Source organism: Mytilus galloprovincialis, chromosome 8 (assembly GCF_965363235.1).
Source record: "Mytilus galloprovincialis chromosome 8, xbMytGall1.hap1.1, whole genome shotgun sequence".
In the NCBI taxonomy this organism is placed as follows: Eukaryota; Metazoa; Mollusca; class Bivalvia; order Mytilida; family Mytilidae; genus Mytilus; species Mytilus galloprovincialis.
This window is the reverse complement of record NC_134845.1, coordinates 36782029-36793094: the sequence shown is the minus strand read 5'-3', so window position 1 is coordinate 36793094 and position 11066 is coordinate 36782029. Positions and strand designations below refer to the sequence as shown.

The 11066-nt window shown below is 31.7% G+C and overlaps 1 protein-coding gene across 1 annotated transcript; it reads right to left on the bottom strand.

Moving 5' to 3' along the window:
- Positions 1 to 802: 802 nt before the first annotated feature.
- On the bottom strand, positions 803 to 10481 carry LOC143043268 (uncharacterized). The gene is made up of 3 exons (XM_076215659.1): positions 10197 to 10481; positions 4986 to 5057; positions 803 to 1277 (listed from the first exon to the last, which is right to left on the bottom strand). The coding sequence occupies exons 1-3, from the start codon at positions 10444 to 10446 to the stop codon at positions 817 to 819; spliced, it is 783 nt and encodes a 260-aa protein (XP_076071774.1). The 5' UTR covers positions 10447 to 10481; the 3' UTR covers positions 803 to 816.
- Between the last annotated feature and the right edge of the window lie 585 nt (positions 10482 to 11066).

Below are 11066 nucleotides of genomic sequence, written 5' to 3'. Positions count from 1 at the left end.
GCATATCGGAAATAGAATTTAGAAATAATCCGATGTAGAAGTAATCTATTTTCTCTCGGAATGACGACAAAACCTGTCCATGCCGTCTGCTAAGAATCATAATTTTGCCATGACCCTTTGACAATTGTATCCATCGAGTCAAAATAAACGACAATTAAATCCTTGATAAATATTATTTGAAACAGTTTTAAAAAAATTAAGGTTTTTAACAACTTATGTGTCAGATTGGTGTCGATTTTTTAGAAGATAAATCTATGGCTAAAAATGCGTCTGCTTTTCCTAAATGTCGACATTAAAAGGAGGATTATGGGTAAAGCAATCACTTGTAAAGATCGATAATCCAACTAGAAACCAAATACTATTACTTGACGAAGTAATACAACGACGGACAGTGGTATGAGCACTACCGATAACTGATTTAAAATTTAGATTTTAAATCTTATTAAATACTATAATTGTTCCTGATCATCTTATCTGTCTTTAATTCTGATTTGTGTATAGGCTCTATTAATGTTTATTTTTTCCTAACAAAGATAGTTTAATTATTTTGAAATTGAGCTGTAAACGTTACTGTTTCTGCAATTTATCTTAAGTTACGTTATTTTGCATCGACAGTAAAAACTCTTATTGAAAAATAAGAACACATGTCTTATTTATTTTGAAGAAAATTGAGACTTTTATGTGGACAAGAGTAATAATATCTATAATGCTTAATAAGTAGTACTACTTTTATTATTGTGACAGACATTTTTGTGCCATAAATATAATGTTGGATTATAAAAAAAAAAATATAAAATCTGGAATACAGCATTTTCTTTATTTTGTGCAAACCACGCATGTGAGAGGATAATTTGGCATGTATGGAGGGCATTTAAGGGATCCACACTTAGCCACAACTTCATAAAATAATTTGCCATAATGCATATCTAACCCTCCTATTATATATTCAGGGTTAATATCAACACATACAAAGGAGCTTGCTGCCTTATGATTATAGTATCCAGATGCAAGGTAACCGTGGTATTCCAATTTCCATCCAGAGTAGCAAGTATTTTTTCCTGGGATCATAATTGTAGATGCCGAATGTTTTGGTCTACACAAGGCACACGGAACATCTTCTTTATCAGCATTGCTTGCAAAGAAATTTGCGTCAAATTCTGCACCATACATACGCCCATTATCAAAAGCACTTGTTTTCACAAAATCTGGGTCTGGGGGTAGGCACACATATTCTGCTGCAGAACCAGGCTGGTCAAAATATCCACCACCTGCATAACCTGTGAAAAGAACCAATGTAAACTATTATATAAAGGAATTATAAAATGCGGTACGTATGCCAAAACGACAACACTCCAAAAGAGACTAGATGTCACAGAGATTATCAATCTAGGTCAACGTACGGGACGTCAACAATGAATAAAACCCGTACCACATCGTCAGCTATAAAAGACCCCTCAAATGAAAAATGTAAAACTTACTATATCTTTTAAAATATTCTTTAAAGTAAAGATATCCGTTTTTCGTTGATTTGCTATTTATTTACGAAAACATTAGCAATTTGGGTCGAACGTTGATTCTTTATGACGCTCTCTACAAAATATTTTAAAGGCAATCAAAAGTCTAAAGTCAAAAAAATCTATGAAATATATCCTTTAGAGACTTCAGGTTTAACATGTACATATACATGTATGCCGCATGATCACTTGGTGACTGCGGATTTGTTACGTAATATTGACACTCATACTTAAACAGTTTTCAAATTAAACGAGTAACGAAGTTAAAATGCATAGCAAGCATAAATACGAAAAAGGTTTTGCAAATATGGATATCTATATTGATGCTTGGGGCCGAAAATATCTAAATGATACTCCTCTTATGTATGCCTTTTTTTTGGGGGGGGGATTTGTATGTCCCATTTATTGACATTATGTTTTTTGGTCTGTGCGACCGTTCGTCCGTTGGTTCGTTCTTCCGTCCGTCTGTCAGTTCGTTCGCTTGTTAGTTTGTCTGTCCTGCTTCAGGTTAATGTTTTTGGTCGAGGTAGTTTTTGATGATATTAAAGTTAAATCAACTTAAAACTTAATACACATGTTCCCTATGTTATTATCTTTTTAATTGTAATGCCAAAAATAGTGTTTACCCCATTTTCACGGTCCCATTAACATAGAAAATGATTGGCATCCGTGAAATAAGGACACATCCGTGTATATACTGTGAAATCATTATTAGTCAAGATATACTGTAATATAGGTAATTGTTAAACAAAAATTTGTATTCAACCATAAGCAGCACCCCAACATCAATTATCCCGGGAAATACTTGTATACCATTTGTTTCCCGTCCTAGAAAATTGGAAGTCACGCAAAGGAATCGACATCTTTAAACCAAATTATGTGATAACCAATACATTTCTTATTTCTGCGATTTTATATGTGTTGTAATTCAAATTTTAAGGAAAGGAGTACGTGTATGCTATTGCGTATTTTTCTCATGAGGCAAAGTTTACAGTTTGTGATACTTATCTTTAAATCTTCAATCAAAATATAGAAAATGAAAATAGTAATACTGACCAGCTAATTACAATAAACAAATAAGAAAAAAGCGATTGAATTTGACAGTCGAACGGTAGAAATCTTCAACAAAACAAAACTGATAAGTAACACAATTTGAATGCAATTGTCATTCTGCTTATTACATTTGTTCCTCTAGATCTTTCAAACTGTAATGTGTAATGCAAACACATGGCCTAGTAAACATTGTCCGGTAAACAATTTCCGCTTAACAGAATTTTAATGCAAAAGAGCAAGAATAGCGATTCAATCTATTTTAAGCATTTAGGTGTATTATGTTAAATGTGGGAATATATGAAGATTAGCCGGTTGCAAATCATCCGTATTTTCAAATAATGTCAAAAGACCAATAAGAGCGATTCACTCTATTTTGAGTCTTTAGGCGTTTGATGTGTTATAAAGGAATAAATCGGTAGTGGGTTGCGAATAATCCGTTCTTTTAAAATAATATCAAAAAAGCAAAAAGAGCAATTCATTCTATTTTGAGTCTTTAGGCGTTTGATGTGTTATAAAGGAATATATCAGTAGCGGGTTGCGAATAATTTGTTCTTTTAAAAATAATATCAAAAGAGCAAAATGAGCAATACACTCTATTTTGAGCCTTTAGGCGTTTGATGTTTAATGAAGGAATACATGAACGATAGCGGGTTGCGAATAATCTGTATTGTTAAATAATTTCAAAAGAACAAAGACAATAACAATCAAAACCAAGGAGTAAACAAAGATTCACAAAACCAAAGGACATTTACATCAAGAGTTATAAATAAAAAATAAGAAACAACACGAACTCCACTAAAAACCGGGAAATGAAATCAGGTGCTCCGGAAGGGTAAGCATTTCCTACACCGTATACGTCACCCGTCGTGTTATTTCTTTGTTCAGTTCGGTAATTATGAAAGGTCAGTATGACTGATATAAGATATGATGTCTGACACACTTTTGTCATAATGGCCAATCAGCTCATGATGGCGACCGTAAAATTTCTTGAGTGATGACCTTAATTTGATTGATTCAAAGCCCTGTCTAAGCAACTTTTCAGAAAGCAGTATTCCTAGTTCAACAAAATCAACATAATTTGAGCTAGCTCTAGAGTAACGTATCAATTGAGGCACATATACTCCATATGATGGTGTCACTTTAATTTATCTTTAATTTCTTTAATAAATTGGATATATAAATTCCTCTATGATCTGAGGGTCTTTAAAGATGTAATGAGCTTTGGTGCTCATTGACCCTTTAAGCGTACTAACTCTTATCTGAACCAATCACCTCACTGATTTTACCCACTTTGAAAGAGTGTCGATCTCAACCTTTTCTCTTTATGCCCAGTCTTAAGTATAATCCTCAACAGAATCCATTAGTAGTTTGAAGTTCTGCTTCAAATTGATTGGCTGTCGCTTTCTGTATTCCGAACCCTTGGACAAATGTTGTCTCAACTTGTAGTTATTGACTATGTTTAGGTCTCCGGAAATTACATGGCCAGCAGGATTATACACGAAATGGGAATGTTAACGGGCAAAATCAGGTGGTTTAGTTTTGGTGTCATCAATATTCAGATTCTGCAACACTTTTTTGTGATTATTTTTTTTTAGATGCAACAGGGTTGGTGTGGCAATACGATACTTTAGGAAAAGAGTGATCCTTAAAGTAAGAAGGGATGTTGCTTTTTACTCTTTTATGGTGAAGAATATTTCTTATATTTATAGCATCAATACCCTTGTTTGTGAACTTCAAATTGAAGAATGAACGTTTTTGCAGTTCCTCGAATGATCAAAAAACGGGTCTGAATAATCTATGGTTAGCAATATCCATCACCATGGCAACTATTTGATACTTCGTAGATCGACTATCTGTAGTGTGGCATTCTTCACACGCTTTCAATAGGGAGTTCAGTGTAGAAAGCGGAAGTGAGTATAGTTTAGGGTGGATGTGATGAATTCCAATAGGTTTTTTGATATGTTAGCCAAGGCCATCTATAGAAACATCTTGCATATCAGGTGGATTAAAGAGACGATGTTCATGGCTCCTCGGCCGACAAAATGAGCGAAAAAGTAAAATCACAAAAATATTGAACTCCGATGAAACACATCAAACGAATGGACAACAACTGTTTAAAGTCTTTAGTCGTTTGATGTTTATGAAGCAATATATGAAGGGTAGTCAGTTGCGAATCCTCCGAATTTTTAGATAAACACGTACGTCATGGAGATATTTTTCAGTAACTATTTACGTTTTTTTTATTCAAAGTTTTACAGTTTTACCGTAGAGCAGGTTATTCTAGCGGGCCAAAATTTTCGTTAATTTTATTGGATAAAACGAAATCGCCAAAATAATTTCTGATAATTTAAAATTGCAAATCCAAAGTTTTTGATAACTGAGGTTAACTGAGTTTACATGTATATTATATTAAATTACCTGAATAGACAAGCTCTGTGTCATTACCAGGACATTGCTTCCGTGCCCATCTAATATAGGTTGCTCCAGATGCTATGAAATACAATATATATATATATATATATATGGTCAATTGGTAATGTTAATATCAGCATTTTTCTTTTTAGAGGCTTAAATAATTTTGACCTTTTTGTCAGAAAATGATTGTATATATGTCGTGTACATTTTGATGATTTTGTACAGGTTATTACCTGTACAAAAATTTTGTAGGAGTAATTACTTGTATGCTGCCATCATACAAGTTATTACTTCTACAAATATAATTGTACGAGTAATTACCTGTACAGTTTTTGTTGAGAAAAAGATAATAACTTGTACAACTCGCTATCTTTTAGTTTTATTTGTTTATTCCTTCTGACTGCTTTTTAAGTAATAACTTCAGCAAACATGACACTTTGAGCATATTGGGAGAACAACTGGGTGCCACTAAAATACGAACTACTGGTGCAAAGTGACAAAGTCATTGAAAGGAATAAATAAAATGAAACTCTTTTTCCAATCATTTTGATTTATTGGAGGGAAATATTCAATTGTTCTCTGACAGTTGAGTTTTAATTATAATTATTAATTTACTTTTTTTTTTATGGAATTGCACAATTCCTTATCATTCAGACCCGTGTCAGTTGTTCTCGTGTGTTCATGAAATCATCAACTTTTTATGTCAGCATTCTATATTTTTATTTTCACGTGACTTTTAGGTGGAAGTTTTCTATCATACATAATTTAAAGTTCTAGTCGGATAATTTCTCTGCTAATATTGGCAAATTGTGGTTTTTTAACTCCTTATAATTATTATTTGTATGCCTCCATGACCAATTATAACTCCAGAGTGTGCTGTTCTAATCAGAGGGTAAATGTGATCAACTTTACAATAATGAATAATTTCGTCTCCTTTGCAAATGAGTTAATAAATTTTATTCCTGCTACATTAAAAACATCATGTCATCTTAAGAATTATTCTTAAAGTGCTGCCTTTTTGGAATTTAACTTGGCATATCTTTCATAAGTGAATACTGAATTATTCGAAGATTTTATTTTATGTTTTTCATTTTATCCTTTAATACCCTACTAAACTGTACAAATTGGCGAATAAAAATTTCTGAAATGTTTCAGGTTTATACCACAGGGACTCGGTTAGCAGATTAAAATTTTGTTAATCAATGTTTTTTTATTTATTTTTTAGTATTTCCTGTTTATTTGTATTACTTTATTAACGTATTTGACGATGCCATCGATATTTCTTTGTTTTCTAGCAATGTGCACTTTACTATCCGTATCCGTATACTGAAAAAAAACTAAAGGGATCTAAGTCGCCATCTTGAATTGCCTTCCCTACTTTAGATAAAAAATAATTAAAAATATTAATAAATTACTATATACCTTAAAATGTACAACAGCCCTCATTTTCTTCCGAAATTATTCTTCTATCACACGCATATTTTGATTTGTGGATTAACAGAACCCTTACGCAGCTTCAGTTGCATTCGTTTCAGAATATTTAAATTTCCCGGCGAAAGCAACGTAACTGGCAAACATGTCGTTTTCAGTATGATAGACAAAATGGGAGATAACTCTTGTCATTCGGAAACTTTCTGATGCGTTTACCACAACGATAACTCCTTATAAACAGACGAGTGCTGTCCCCTGATTTATTATTACATATCGAGCGCAAAATTTTTAACCATGTTAACGAATAGAACCTTTCTTCAAACGGGGTAACATAAATCATTGAATTTTTCGTAGACACATCAATAAAAAGAAGAACTTACTAAAAAGTATTGACACTTTCAATGGGATTTATAAGGTTTACAAACAGTACCAGGATTTTTAAAAAAAGTGGGGAGGGTCAGTTGGTAGGTCAACTTGGATTAATACTTTGAAAAAGTCTATTAATTTATCATACATGCATCTAATATGAGGCAGGCATTACCTGTAAATGGGGACGAAGTCTGTATGAATTATTTTTTTGTAACTTAAATATTTGTAAAAAAAAAAAAAAAGAAACGGAAATACCGTAACGTTTCCGATTTTGGTTCTATTGTAAGGGATTTTAGTTGTGACGTTATTCAAGTTATGACGTCATATGCAATGGAAACAAAGAAACGCTATCATCAGGTAACGTTTTTTCATATCACTCGTCTGTTTATAAGGAGTTATCGTTGTAGTAAACGCATCAACCCGGAAGTTTCCGAATGACAAGAGTTATCTCCCATTTCGCCTATCATACTGAAAACGACATGTTTGCCAGTTACGTTGATTTCGCCGGGAAATTTGAATATTCTGGCACGAATGCAACTGAAGCTGCGTAAGGGTTCTGTTAATCCACAAATCAAAATATGCATGTGATAGAGGAATAATTTCGGAAGAAAATGAGGGCTGTTGTAAGGTATATAGTAATTTATTAATATTTTTAATTATTTTTAATCTAAAGTAGGGAAGGCAATTCAAGATGGCGACTTAGATCCCTTTAGGTTTTTTCAGTATACGGATATGGATAGTAAAGTGCACATTAGTAGAAAACAAAGAAATATCGATTGCATCGTCAAATACGTTTATAAAGTAATACAAATAGACAGGAAATACTAAAAAAATATAAAAAACATTGATTAACAAATTTTTAATCTGCCAACCGAGTCTCTGTGGTTTTTAGGTGTCATACCACCAATTACGTCCTTAAATTTAGAACGTATGTGAAAGTAGGCCTACTCGGACAAAAAAATAGTGCATTTGGTGTCATTGTTTACTTAAACTAACCAACAAATTGGCAGAAATGAAACTTTTGGTGAAAGAGAAATATAAGACCATTTTGAGCTAAAATTTACTTGTTTATGAGTTTGCATTCAAAATTGAGGATTAATGCACCCCATAGTATACTAATTTAAGATTTCCAGAAAACCAGGGGTTATTTTTAGTGGTACCTCTATTCGGAAGACCTTTTCTTTTTTATATGATTTTAAACACCTGTTGAAAATTTGCATGTAGAAAGCTGATACATGTACAATTCAGGATATACCTGGTTTCTATGAAGTTAAACTTAAGGTAAAATATTTAGAAAGCTGTGAAAATTGTTAAATTTGGTTGAACAGATAGGGACTTTTAATTAGTGGTATAACACCTTTATACTGATGCACTTACAATAAATTATTTGTTTAAAGGGAAAGTTTTGTTGTAGTCAAGAAATAGGCCAAGGTAGAATAATGATTTGTACAAGTTATTATCTTTTTCTCAATAAAAATTGGACAAGTAATTAATACTTGTACAATTGTATTTGTACAAGTAATAACTTGTATGATAACTCCAAGTAACCTGTACAAAATAATAACATGTACACGACATATATATAGATTTTTTTTTATACAAAAGTAATCATTATGGATGATAAATGAGTACGTGAGGCATACGTTTCTATAAACGAAGAACAAACATGTGATAGACTGCATTCAAAACTTTAATGTAGTATGAGGTTTTAGGAAAGTAACGAATATTGATAATAGTACAAATATTTTAACTCTAGAAAATATAGGGTATTTTTGTTAGGATAAATTTACACATTTTGAAAGGTTGATATAGGGAGAAAATGTTATTATGTGAATCGAAAGAATAGAAAACAACATAGTTTGGAATAAATTATGAGAAACTAGTACTTACAAACAATTTTAGAAAAAAGAAAGGAAAAGGTTTCATTTTAAGATGGTTATTACGACGGAGGTTTTCTTTCCTAAATTACGTTAACCATGGAAAACGTCTATTTGGTTTTGTTTTCTTAATACAGTTAGTGGACCAGATATGTTACAATGATTATTTGAATACATCGTAGTTTTTAGATGAAAACGTTGAATTTAATGTACAATTTCAAGAAAAATAACTCCATGATTACACAGTACTAATACATGATACTCGTAGGTTACTAATTCAATTTTTAGCATTTTTGCAATAAATACAAAGCCTGCCGTGTGATAGTTCGGTGACCGTTTATCACCATGAAAAATAAGATAACTATGATAAAATGAATCTATTCGTATCATGTATATTTTTCAATTGTCATCTACATGTAGGCAAACTGGTAAACAAATACTTTCCAGGAAACGACGTCATATAATAAAATATAAACTTTCAAGTATCTTAAATTAGTAATTGGTGTACACACTTGAGATACATTGATAAGACCTAGCCACATGAATGTGACATAATGCACATACATGTATAATTTCCTGATAAAGAAAACATTGATTCAAAGTCCAATAATACATTGGATGTTACAATGTTCAGTAATTAAAAGAAACCGATCAGAAAGAAGATTTTTTTTTTCAAATGGACAAAACATTATTGTTAGCCCTCTTTTGTTCTGCTGCATTCATGAATGAATATATAAAGGATCATAAACCTTGTTTGTCAGATAAGTGAATCAATCCCAATAGGTAGCGTGAACGAAGAGAAAATAAAGTCAACAGTAGAATACCGATGTTCAAAAGTCATAAAACAAATCTTGGTTACAAACTTAAACCGCGGGAAACACATCAACTTTAACATATGTACAGGAAAACAACAGAACAACAGAAACAGAAACAAAAGCCGATGCAACATACATATAAACGAATCATTTGATAACAAAAAAACCTAAAAACCTATTGTAAACGATAAAATAATCGTTTTCGTCTTTTCATTCTCCATACATGCTTAACTGATTCAGACTGAAAAACCGGAAACGATAAAAGCCTTTATGCTTTCGTATCATTAATGCAGACATGTTTACAGCAAACAAATATAACCAATAAACAAAGATACTGATGGCAGATTTTCGAGGGATGTCAATTTAAAAGAGAAAAAAGTATATGTTTTGTTGCATTTTTCAACATTCTATACTTTTATAGACTAGTATCACGCATTTTTGTTAGAATGTTCCTTTAAAAAATGTATGACATTGATTTTAATATATGTTTCCGATAAAAAGATTATACTTCAACGTGTTCCAAATGCATACAAACTTCTTCGAAATATTGGCCAGTTACGTATATTGTGAATTATAGCTGATTATGATAAAAAAAAAAAAACAAAAAAAAAAACTGACGAAGTAAAAAATGTACAGTTAAAGATTCACAAACGAAAATACGATAGTGTTTGTATTCTTTAGACCACTTTTAATTGATTAGTAATAGTGTAAAATGTACGTACATTGTTGGTTTGAAGACAATTGTTGAATTATATTATCCTGCTGTTGAATTTTCTGTTCCTGTCTTTGGTTTTCGGTAGTAACCTGTTGTAACGAAGCATTTAGCATAGAAACTATTCCTTCCAATCGGATGAGACGGTTATTTATCACATCTGGATCATTGAGCAACAATCTCTTATTATTATTGCTGCTAGTACACAACGAAATCAAATCACAACAAAAAATAACGTACAATAAGCAGCGTTTGATCATATCTCTATTGAACCTAGTTTCCAGTGTAATGGATCCTTATCAATTGAACTGACATAAATTAATCTTTCAGGTTATCTTTTGAAATACCTTTACACTTATCAGAGTTATACAAGTACTTTTGTAACAGTTAAATCTTTTCGAAAGTAGTTTCCTACAGGATCATTCATTAACAAAAAATACTCTCATTTCTGTTCTGATAATGTGATTTAAGTGATAACATATGGTAATAATAGTAGGTTGGGTTTTTTCTGGGAGATATTTTCTTTCATAATCAAATAGTCAAAAACATAACTGGGTTTGTAACAGAATTCACGATCAGTTATAGAATACCTGCACAAAGTATTAAAAATATTGTCAAATTAAAAAAAAATTACAACGAAAAATTCATGTAAGTACAGGGAAGGCATGTGGAAAGGAATATGAGTTTAATGAGTTCTCAGATATAGATGGGGATGACCATCATAAACCAAACTCGGACAAAGATAAATAAAAAAGGTACTCTATTATAAATAATGTAATCTACATAGTTGTTGTCTTACGTGCATTATAATACTCAGATTGATTAATTGATTGTTGGCGTTAATCGCCACTTTTAGCAAGCTTGGCTTTATTGTAGGGTT

Bases quoted from the DNA above. Each gene is read 5' to 3' on its own strand.
- LOC143043268 (XM_076215659.1), bottom strand. From the start codon at position 10,446: ATGATCAAACGCTGCTTATTGTACGTTATTTTTTGTTGTGATTTGATT. The intron at 5,058-10,196 runs GTACGTACATTT...TGTATTTCATAG, and splicing joins ATTGTCTTCAAACCAACAAT to CATCTGGAGCAACCTATATT. The intron at 1,278-4,985 runs GTAATTTAATAT...TTCTTTTCACAG, and splicing joins CACAGAGCTTGTCTATTCAG to GTTATGCAGGTGGTGGATAT.